At 59.1% G+C, this 11,497-nt stretch overlaps 1 protein-coding gene across 1 annotated transcript in view; it reads right to left on the minus strand.

The window, feature by feature from the left end:
- Positions 1–1,199: 1,199 nt before the first annotated feature.
- Positions 1,200–11,497, minus strand: part of NGEF (neuronal guanine nucleotide exchange factor) — a 42,711-nt gene continuing 32,413 nt past the window's right edge. Inside the window, exons 6-13 of the mRNA XM_065913431.1 lie at positions 11,160–11,214; positions 10,176–10,250; positions 6,746–6,835; positions 5,553–5,716; positions 5,012–5,167; positions 4,202–4,281; positions 3,427–3,531; positions 1,200–2,225 (exon numbers count right to left, since the gene is read on the minus strand). Of these exons, the coding sequence (XP_065769503.1) occupies positions 2,035–2,225; positions 3,427–3,531; positions 4,202–4,281; positions 5,012–5,167; positions 5,553–5,716; positions 6,746–6,835; positions 10,176–10,250; positions 11,160–11,214 (916 nt within the window). The 3' untranslated portion in view covers positions 1,200–2,034. The remainder of the gene's footprint in view (positions 2,226–3,426; positions 3,532–4,201; positions 4,282–5,011; positions 5,168–5,552; positions 5,717–6,745; positions 6,836–10,175; positions 10,251–11,159; positions 11,215–11,497) is intronic.

An 11,497-nucleotide genomic window follows, 5' to 3' on the forward strand; every position in this document is an offset into this window, starting at 1 on the left:
TTCTTTTGAGTGAGCGCTGGAAAGGGGAGCTGTCCTTCTTCCCTTTGTCCCCCCACCATTGTCTCTAGCAGCCACCTTGACCTCATTCGTTTGTCTGAGCCCCTGACCACGCTTGTTCTGGCTGAGATCAGTGTTCTCCCCTTGGATACACCAGATGACCACACGTGGTACCCGTTCACACGCCCCAAGACACGTCATGGCTTCAAAGTTTCGGCCTATAAAAGACTGTTACAGTGCTGACCGGTTTTCATGAAACTGTTTATGAATTATTACACGTAACCTCCAGTAGCCAAAGCCTCCTTAGAGTATGTGACACAAGTCACTATGCCGTCTCCCAGCTCCAAAACCAAAAGCTGGATAAAGACCAGGACCAACGACCTGCCCCCCCCCGACCCCCAAGAGCAGCATGCGGCTCAGAAATGGCCCCTCTCCCCTTTCCCCAACTCATGGGAAACTCGGGTGCAGGTAGGCCCCTTGCCCCTGATGGGGTCGCAGCAAGGAAGTGCCAAGAGCATCAGCCCCTCACTGGGATCGGGGGTCCCTCCCCAGTTGGACCAGCAGGTGGCACGGGTCTGAATCTTCCAGGGATTCAGCCGGTTCTCAAAGGGTCTGAGGTCCCAAGAACCCCAACTATATTGTGACTTTTGGGAAGATGCTCCATCTAAATCCTGGGCTTCTGATCAGCGTCCTGACAAGGAGGGCGTGGCCCCAGGCAGGGCTGGGCGGGGTTGGTTTCCAGGCCCCACCCCACCAGGGAAGGGGCGTGGCTTCGAGTACCCACTGCAACCTCCAGGTAACTGGCTACCGCCTCTGAAGTTGGGAAGAAGTGCCCTGGGCCAGCGGCTGGCTGGATTGGAAGCTGAAGTCTCAAGCCTGGTGGTCGGATCCCCTAGGGGACCACCGCACCCCACACACACCTCTGTCCCAGTGGTCTTCCAACCCTGCCTTCTCACTCCCACTGCAAGAGAGTATCCCCTATCGCCTCAAACACCATTTTCTGTTTGTGGAGGTCCAGATCCACTTCCATCCTGAGGCCCCATCCTGGCTGCTTCTTCCTCCACTGGAAGCCTCCTCAGCCGTCTGCTGGGACAGGCTGCCTCCACGGCCTCGAAGGGGGCTCTTCTGTCCCTGCCCAGACCCAAACATGGCATTCTCATGTGCACCAGGGAAATAAAACAAGGAGACCTTCCTCTCCTTTATTTTATACATGATGCTTCTTTTAATGCAGCCAAAAATGATATTTGCTTTTCTCAGAACCATAACCCGTACACGATGCAGTGACCAAGTCATTCCTTTGTGACACCCGGGCTCCTGAAGGGGCAGGTAACAAGTTACCTCCAGCCAGTCAGGGAGCCAAAGGCGGCGTGGGCCCTCAACCAAGCTCTGGCAGGCCTGCCATGAGGCAGAGACCAGCCGTGCAGCCAGAGGCGGGTGGAGGCTCAGGGGAAGAGGCGGACAGAGGCGGACGGATGGTCTCCTGGTCCTCTGAATTGGAGACCAAGGGCTGCTCATCAAGCGTGTCAGGCCAGGGTGGTCCACGTGTGCGCCTGGCCAAGTCTAACAGCTTCCGGGGAGAGAGGACACGTGCAGGAAGTCATGACACCATCACCTTTGCACTTGCCCTGGGCCCAGGGCGCCCTGGGGTCTGGGGCCTCTCAGTACCAGGGGCGGGCCCTGGAGCCTGCCCATCGTCTGCCCTCCAAGAGACGGAAGAAGAGGGGGTGTAATACTGCTTAAAGTACACTTTCTCATCTACAAATGCGGCAGAGAGATGTGGGCACCCTCTCTCCAGTGGGTGAGCGAGGGGCCAGGACACATGAGCACGAACCACGTGGCAGGGAGGGGGTGGGGTGACTCCGGCAAAGACCACCCCCACCCAGGTCAGGTCACACCCTGCTGCCTGGGGAGGTGGGGCCTTCCCCCAGAGCCCCTTCCACTGTCCAGTGGGGTCTGCCTGCCAGGCCTTGCTCCTTCCTGCCTACATCCCTCCACCAGGTGGGGGGTGGGGGGTGTCGGGGGGGGGGGCAGCAGGGGTCATTGACGATTCCGGCTGCCCAGCTTCCTGCGGTCCTTATTCTGGCTGCGCTGAGGGTCGTCCATCTTGTGGACACGGAAACACTCCTTGAGGTTCTGGGACCGGATCTTGGGGTTCAAGATCTCCTCAGTCATGTTGCTGGGGAACCAGCCTCGCTCCTGGTCATGCAGACGCTCGCCGAAGATCCAGCCTAGGAGGGATGGGAGACGGAGGGTCACAAACTCTCTCCAAGTGGTGCGGGCTGGGCCTCCCTCTGGTGCATGGGGAGCAGGCGGAAGGGAGACTGCGGAGTCCGGCCGGCCTTCCCAGGGGCTCCCTGCCCTCACACCCGCTGATGGAAAGACTCAGACCGAGGGTACCCCCAGAAGCTGGGGGGGGGCCGGCCCTCCTGGGGGGCACGGCGCCTGTGCCCAGGGAGGTGGAGGAGCCGGCCACACCCTGTGCCATCGTGGGTCCCACATGCATTGACTCCGGGACCCATTCCCAAGCCCTCAGCAATCTCAGGCTGCCTCACCTGTGGCCAGGAAACCCCAAGCGCCACCCCCAAAAGCGAGAGGCATCGAGGGGCTGGTGGGAATGGCAGCTGGCCCAGGATGCCACCCTCACCCTCTTGTTGGGCAGCCCTTCCCTGAGCCTCAGGCTCCTGAGAGCTGGGTGGTCAGCTGAGGGCGGCCAGATCACCAACCGGCCAGGTGCCCTGACTCTCTACTCCACCCCACCCCCACATCACGGTGTCCCTGCAGGGGGCGCGTGGGGGGCTGAGGCCTGGGGTCGGAGGGGCAGGGGCACGTCTTCTGCAGGCCACCGGGAGGGGTGTCAGGCTGTTTATATTCTGGGCGGGGGGAGAGGGCAGGAACTGCAGCTCACGCAGTGCTGGGTGAGCCCCTAGGATTTGCGGTGGTGGACATGGTCTTCCCCGGAGGTCACCAGCCTGAGACCTTCCAGCCAGGATCTCAAAAAAGGGGAGGAACTGGGGTGGGGAGAGACGCTTTGTGCACTTTGGGGATTTAGATTAGGAACAATTGATGTAGAAATAAGGGACCCGTTTTCCAGGAGAGGGGAGCCAACCTCTGGCGCTGCTATCAACAGCAGGAGTGGGCAGAGCCCCAGGGGGTGGCTTCCTGGCCCACGTGGGGCCACAAGCCTGGTGTTCACAGGCTCATCTGGAAGCTTGCTGCAAATACAGGTGCGGGTTGGGGTGTTCCTGGTCTTTAGCCCTCCTCCTACTGTGATGGGGAGGCTGATGCCAGGGCCGGATGAGGGGAAGGGGACCGCTGGGCACGGGGTGGGCGCGGGGAGCCACACGAGGAGAGGCACACCCTCCCCCCAGCAGAGCCCCGCGGGTGGGCGCAGGAAGCCCCTCGGGCAAAGGCGCCAGCCCCAGGCCTCACCGTCCTCTGTCTTGTCCAGGATGTTGAGGATGTCAGCCAGCTCCAGAGTCAGCTCGTCCGGCTGCTGGGCCACGTATGGATGCACACACTGGACCTGGGGGCAGTCTGAAGGGAGGAGGGGGTGGTCCGTCTTCATCACGTGACACCCGCCCTGGCCGGGCACCCGCAGAACCTGGCCCCACCCCCCATCCCCACCCCTCCACCCCCATCCCATCCTATCCAGGAGACAGGGCTGACCGACAGCCGCTGGAAAAGGGTTCATTGGAGGGAGGGGTGGGCGTGGCTCCAAAGAAAAGGACGTCACAACAGCTGGGAGTTCCGAACAAGTCACCGGGGGTGCAGGGATGAACAGGCTGTGTGGGGCTCTTATTTAGACTTTGAAGGAGGCTCCTCGGTCCTGGGCTGGGCCCTGGGAGCAGCCTGGGGACGCCTGGGCTCGGTCAGTGTAGTCAGGATGGTGCTTGAGCCCTTTCCTATTTTGGAAGGTTTTCAGATGACTGGCCGCCCCAGAGAACACTGGGGTTTGCCTCCTGGGCCCAAATCCCTCTGGTTTCCTTGCAGCACCAGTCACTTAAGACCTAGTGACTTTTACGTCTTCATTAACCGTGGAAACGTTTGCAAAGCGCAGGCACGCCATGTCCTCCTCCGTGGGGTACCGAGCGTGCATCCGGGTGTGAAGGACCTCCGGGCAGTCGAAGCAGACTTCCAGCGGCCTTCCTCCCTGACCGTCACCTGTCCCACCCGGCGGGCGCCCCCTCCCCAGTGCGCCGCTTACCGAGCAGCCGGGATGTGAAGGAAACGAACTTGGTCCTTCGGTTGGGGGCCAGCGAGGTCATCCAGCGCTTCATCTCGCTCCTGGGTCAGGAAGAGGGCAGATGCTGTCACCACAGAGCATCAGCGCCCACCCAAGGGGAACCGCGGTGCCAGGCACCCGGCAGGTTGGCCCCGGGGTCCCGAGCTTGGCACTGGGCCCCGGCAGGGCAGCGGGGAGCGGGCCAGGTGGAGCTCTGCAGGACCTCCCTGGGGCATCTTTCAAGTCAGTGGGTGAGGGTGAGCCCACGACACCCCAACATCCACCTAGAGGTGAGCCCTGGGCGGCCAGCTGCCCTGAGCCACAGTGGTGGACTCGGAGAGGCTGACACCACCCCGTCCCCCCGAGGCAGTCGGAACTGGGCTTGATGTGCTCAGCGACACCTGTGAGTTCTGGCTGCAGGGGCACTGGACACTGGGCATCCCAGCTCCAGGGCTCAGAGAGTCGCCCCGCGTGGACCTGGCCGTCCCTCAGAGCCCTGGGGGTGCAGGGGAGACGGCCGGGCCGCTCAGGGGTGACAGGTGGGCCCGAGGCTGCCCAGCAGCGGCGGTTCACTGGTCGGCCTGGCCTAAGGGCTCTACAACAGCTCATCAGAGTCTGAGGCCCAAGGGGACACACACACACACACACACACACACACAGACAGCAACGCGCTCACCCCCACCCCGACACTAACACGGGATGGACACCCTCTGGACGTGGCCTGGGGGAGGAAACACGGGAGCTGGGCGGGCAGAGAGCCCGGGGAAGGGGTCGGCAGCCCTGGGCACTCACTGAGAGGACGCCTTCAGCATGTAGGTGGCCTCCCGGTCGTCCGAGTTCTCGAGCAGCCGCAGGATGAAGACGTTGGCCAGCGTCTGGCCCTGGTCCTCCAGCTCCTCCACTCGCAGCAGGCCCCGCGGGGCCGAGTCAAACACCTGGTACTTGTCTCTGGGGACCCAGGTGGCAGGAGGGGCGTGTTGGTCCCCAGGATGCTCGGATTCCCAGGAGACCTTCCACCGCAACCCTGGCCAGCGGGACTGGCCCCGCTGCGGCCGTTCCTCACCTCCTTCCGGAAGCCCCCCACCTGAACGCCTGCCCCCCTCACCCCTAGTCCCCCCCCACCCATGGCATGGACAGTGGACAAAGGTCCGCACCCCTGACACGGGAGCGGCTGGGCACACCCCGGGCGGCAGGCACTGAGCTGCGCCCCCACATACTTAGGAGAACCGCCCCCAGTCGGCACGAGGGCAGGGGTTTAAATAAACTTGCCCAGAGGCCCAGGGCATCGCCCCCAGGCCCCGGTGACTCCCTGCCCCTCCCGCCTGCCGCTCACCCCGGAATCTGCCGGCAGATGACCAGCAGGTCATTGAAGAGAAAGAGGTAAATCTCCCGGAAGAGTTTCTTGGTCCGTAGGGTCCGCGAGGTCTTGGGGCCAGACATCTGCTGCAGCTCGCCCTGCTTCAGCAGCCAGCGGGAGTGCGAGATGATGGGCACCGACTGGGGGGTGGGGGGGCCCGTGTCAGGACGTCTGTGCCCTCTGCACCCTGCCCCGGCTCCCCTGGTACCCCCGACTGGAGTGGTAACCAAGGTAACGGGTGTCGGGGACCGCGCTGGGCCCAGGACACGGGGCACTGGTGGGAGGGATGGGCGGGTGCTGGGCGCACGCGGGAAGGGGGTGTGTGTGTGTGTGCCTGAGTGGGCAGGTGTGTGTCTGTCTGTTTGTGTCTCCTCGTGTGCGTCTGTGCGTACATGCTCATGTCCAAGTGTGTCCGAGTGTCCTGTATGCGTCTGCACTCACGGGTGTGTGTGTGTGTGTACACGTGGATGCCCGTGTGTGCTGTCACCCCTCACCAGGCTCAGCCTGCGTGATGCACAATCAGAGGAGGGTTCAGGTTCCCAGGGGAGAGGGGAGGACTGGGTCTCCCAGGGCGAGGAGGCCAGGCCTGCATCCCCCCGCTCCACGGCTCAGGGCCGGTTACTCAGCACCCAGCACTCGGCCAGCAAGTGGAGCTACGAGAGGCTTCCCCACTACCCCGAGGTCTGCATCTTCAACTGAGGCTCGGTGACCAAAGAACCAGTGTGACCTCACAGACCTTCGGCGGGCACTGTGCCCTTGTGGCCACACCCCAAGAAACCCTGGGGGCCCTTAGGGTCACTGATGCCTGAAGCTTTACGCAAAGTTGGGGAAGAAGGTCGGTAACTTCCATCAGATGTTCAAATTGCCCAGGTTTAAGAATCCCTGGACTGGTTCATGTCATGTTCTTCCTGCAAGCTGACTGTTCAAGGTCACGCAGCCAATAAATGAGAGCAGGCCGCTTCCGGGTCCCTGCACTGCCCTTCAAGAAAGCAGTCTAGGCCAAAGTGACGGCCTGGAGACTGGGGGCAGGGGAGGGCCCTCCGCTGGGGGGTCAGGGAGGGCCTCGGCAGGGGTGGCACTGTGCTGAGACCCAAGGGTGGCTGTTCAGCGGGCCTGGCCAGTGGCCCACACTCCAGGCCGGCGGGCGGGGCTGGGGACACGTGGCTGACCTTGATTTTGAATTCCATCTTCTTCTGGATGCTGATCATCTGCTCCGTGCGGCTCATCTTCCTGACACCCTCGTTGCACGCTTTCACCACCTGGAACAGGAAGGCGGACACGTCAGGCCCCCCGGCAGCCGGCGGTCTCTGGCCACGTCCTTCGGGCACTGAGGCCGCAGCTGAGACACTGACTGGCCAGTCTCAGCGGGGTCTCAGCTCCAGTGGAGAAAGCTGGGGCCCTGTCCCTACCAGGATGCGGACTCCAGGGAACACAGAAAGCAGTGCCGACCCCTTGCATCACCTAAGGGAATGGTTTTCAGCAAGACGTCCTTTCTCATCTGTCAGCCTGGAAGTGCTGGAGGCCTGGGATTCGGGCCCTGTCACATGTGAGGGGAGCACAGGTTCCCCCCAAGCTTCCTGGGAGGTGATCTGGGTACCAAGAGGCCGAATGAAAGCAGATTTTCTGCCACCTTGTTCCGAGGACATGATATCCGCTCAGGATCACGGGTGTTGAGAACAGGGCCTGGCACTCGGCACGTGGGAAGGAATTCAGTTACATGCCCAGAGGTGCGTGCACGGCGTATCCCCTGCAGTGGTGTCTGGAACGAGGAAAGCTGTCCTCAACCTAAGTGTCCACCAGCGGGGCAAGTGGGGTTGATCAGTGCTTGTAAATCCACATAACCCTGTACTCTGAAGCCATGAAAATTATGCACTAATTTTACGCACACTGAGAGAATATGTCAGTCACTTGTGTCTGACCCTTTGCGACCCCAAGGACTGCAGCCCACCAGGCTCCTCTGTCCATGGGATTCTCCAGGCAAGAATACTGGAGTGGGTAGCCATTCCCTTCTCCAGGGGATCTTCCTGACCCAGGGATCGAACCAGGGTCTCTTTCATTGGCTGGCAGATTCTTTACCGCTGAGCCACCAGGACGCCCACGTTCACTGAAATGGAGGGCAAAGCCGGCTTATAAACCACAAACCCCTTCTGCAGGGAACACCGCTGTGTGTGCAGGCGTCTGTCTGGAAGGGTGGGCTCCAGCATGTTGGCAGTGGGGTGTGGGAGAACTGTGGATCTTTGCCACCTTTCTGCTTGTCAACAAGTTGTGAATCTGTATTCAGCACCATTTTATACATTAGGGAGAAAACAACTCACCTTTATAAAAAAAATATAAATAATGAGAAGCATTACATTACAAGGAAAAATAAAAAGGGGAGGGGAAAGCAGAAAACAACTTGAAAACAGAACACACTTGCTGGTACCCCAAGATCTCTTGGGGCCCACTGGGAGCTGAGAGGACGCTCCCAGCTGACTGGGTGCGTGTGTTCCAGGCGTGGCAGAGGACCCTGGGAGAGGCAGCCAGGCTGGAGGGTCACTGACCCTCCCTGACCAGCCCAGTTAGGGCGCCAGCCTTTCCCCAACTAGGCTGGGAGGGGAGTGCCATTTTCCCCAGTACTCAAAGGGTACAGTCGCCAGAGGGATTTAGTGCTACCTGACCTGGAGTGAATGACATGAGGAGAGACCTGGGGAGAAATAACTGCATTCAGTTACAAAGTCCTCGTGGCTCAAAGTGAGACGGTAACAGGCAGGGAGGCCAGCGGTCTCCAAACGGAGGACAGGCTGTAAGTGTCAGACATTTTTCTATCTCTCCCTTAAGTGGCAGTAGGAAACAAAGCTACAAGTCTCAGATTTTTTTTCCTCCTCTATACAAAATTAAAAGGAGCTTTCTCCTAAAAGTTCTGTGTTGCCATGACGACACCTGGTTCCACCGGAACTTAACTTCTCTCAAACTTTGAGCTAACCAACGTGGTTTTCTCATGGAAATGTTTTTCTTAAGCTATGGTAATGAAACTATGTATTTGCTTTGGAATTTGCCTTTATTCAAAATAGTTCCACCTAAGACTAACTTTTTTTTCTTTTCTCAAACTTTGGTCTGATAATGGCTCAATAAACCAGTATTCATATCAATTGTTTTATGGCCTCATTCCATCCTATCTCAAAAATGCATATTGTGGGAGAGGGGCCTGGTGAAACTGCCTCAGCCTTCAAACAAAGTCCTGAATATTCATTGAAAGGACTGATACTGAAGCTGAAACTCCAATACTTTGGCCACCTGATGCGAAGAACCTATTCATTTGAAAAGACCCTGATGCTGGGAAAGATTCAAAGTGGGAGGAAAAGGGGACGACGGAGGATGAGATGGTTGGATGGCATCACCGACTCGATGGACATGAGTTTGAGTAAACTCCAGGAGTTGGTGATGGACAGGGAGGCCCAGCGTGTTGCAAAGAGTTTGGACATGACGAAGTGACTGAACTGAACTGAACAGACATAAAACAGTTTGCTAAAAACTAGCAGGGGGGCACTCTTTCTGCTCCCTTCTGGTGTCTGTCAGAAGCTTTGTCTATCTCTTTTATACTTTAATAAAACTTTATCACACAAAAAGCTCTGAGTGATCAAGCCTCGTCACTGGCCCCAGACTGAATTCATCTCCTCCGGAGGCCAAGAATCCCGGCGTCTTTCACGGCTCAGCAACAACCTTTCAGAAGTGGCTCAGAACCACCACTTGGCAGGCATGGAGGCCAGTCCTTTTACTAAGCTGCTGCTGCTGGTACACGAAGTGGAAAGGAATTCTCCACACCAGGCCCTGTTACGGGGCCACCAGCACGACAGAGTGGCCCCCCGCACAGATGCCAAGAGTGGGCTCGCAGCTGCAGTGGACACCCAGAACCAAACACACGTGATGGCGCTTTAAGACAAACATTTTAAGACAAATCCTTGACCGTCCACCAACCCCTCCTGCCCAGCATCTGCTCTGTTGACAACTTCCAGGAGGAAGCTCTTCTGTCTGAGGATGAAGAGCAGAGATGGTTTCTCTCCACTCTGGGGCAGTAAGAGCCCAAGCTTGGCGGGGGTGGGCGCATCTCCTGCAGCTCTATAGCTGAGAGCTGGGAGAGAGGTGGGAAGGGGAGAGCTGGGATGGAGGGGACTGCAGTAGGAAGCCTGGGGCAGAGCTGCACCAGGGCCTAAGAAGAGCCAGCACTGTCCTCAGAACCTGGGCAGGGAGGGAAAAGCCGGAGCGTTTGACATTGGAAATGGGCAAGGATGAATGCGGGGCCTCTGAGGGCCGTGATGGTGGCGGCTGTGTGGGGTTGGTGGGAGGGGTCCACAAACACGTCAGTGGATAAAGGGCGCCCACTGGGGGCCTGGTCCACCCCACACGGCGGCAGCCTGGGGTGAGAAGGAGCCCTCTGCCTGTGCAGGCCCCACCTGACTTAATTCTTGGACCCGGTGACTTTTCTGAACTGTCAGAGCAAATATGAAAGGGAATTTGCATCGCCCAAAGACAACACTAAGACAGGAGGGAGCAGGACGGGGAGATGGGTCCAGAGGAGAAGACAGTTTACTGGGAAAGGTGGAAAAAGGAAGCGCGACTCACCAGCTCCAGTTCCTTGTGGGCGTCCAAGGCGGTGCCTTCGCGCTCAGACCTTTCCTCCACCCTCTTCAGGATGTTCTGGGCACAGGGAGAGTCCACACTTAAGTTTCATCATGGATGGCCGTTCCTCCGCTCCCCGCCCCCTCTGCATGGCGGCCTCCCTGCTGGTCCCAACAGCCTCACGTGGCTGTGACACCCCCCATGAAGAGTGCGGACATGGGGCGGGAGAACCTTCCACTGACCCGGGGGCCCCGCATTGCACACAAGCCTTGCCTGGCTCTAAGGTGAGTCACGGTCTCCCCCAGGACTAACTACGAGGGCCACGCCAGAGCCCCAATCTCCTTACAGCAGAGACCAAAGCAGAGGGACTGACCACGCGGCAGAGGGGAGGCAGGAAGGCAGGACCAGCAGCCCAGGGGGATCACCCAGGGTCGCCCTGGTGTGAATCAAGCTCAATGTTTGCAGCAGCAACAGTGGGGCCTGTCATTTGAAGCCAAGTAGCAATGATCCAGAGGTTTTGTTTCACTCCGGTTGTATTGAAAAAAAAAAAAGTCTTTTTTCCAATACTTGGGTTTTCGGGGATTTAGCCTACAAATGACAATTTTTGCATTTCTCTCCATATTTTAACGAGGTTCCTGCCTCCCAGGTCTCCTCGTGCCTGTAGTTTGGACCTGCTCTTGTCCCATAGGAGGGTTGGGCCTGTCTCAGCACGGTCCACCTCCCTCTGCCCCCATCCAGGCTGCCCCCAACGTGGTGGCTTCAGGACAAACGTCTCCAGCCACCCACACGGCGGGAGGATCATCCCCACCAACTGGACACCAGGGTGATGGGCACCCTTTTCACTCTCTCCTGAGCTCCAGACCAGATCCACCCCTGGACCTCCCTCAGCTGCAAGCCCCAGCCCACTCTGTGGTCACCCCCGTCTCTGCCCGGTAACCAAGCCAGAGACACGCAGTCAGCTCCGACACCGCCCTACCCCTCCCTTACCGAGGGGTGGGGCTCAGCAAACCCCACCTTTAGCCATCCCGACTTGCAAATCCATCTCCCAGCGGACAGTGTGGCTCAAGTCCACCTGAAACCTGGTTTGAATGCCACCTGGGTGCCAAGAGCGCCCACCCTGACTTCTCCCTTTGACTCTAAACTTGGATGTTCAACAGCTCAAAGTCCTCCCAATGGTCCAACACCGAACCGCGCCTTCCCTACCTTGGGAAACAGCATTATCACTCCAGATGCTCAAACCAAAGATTCTCCTTCCTTCTTTTTCCACGGTAGCAAGTGCAGGGCTCAGTTCACTGATGTCCCTCCAGGATGCCCCACCCCGATGC

Source organism: Muntiacus reevesi, chromosome 1 (assembly GCF_963930625.1).
Source record: "Muntiacus reevesi chromosome 1, mMunRee1.1, whole genome shotgun sequence".
Classification (NCBI taxonomy): domain Eukaryota; kingdom Metazoa; phylum Chordata; class Mammalia; order Artiodactyla; family Cervidae; genus Muntiacus; species Muntiacus reevesi.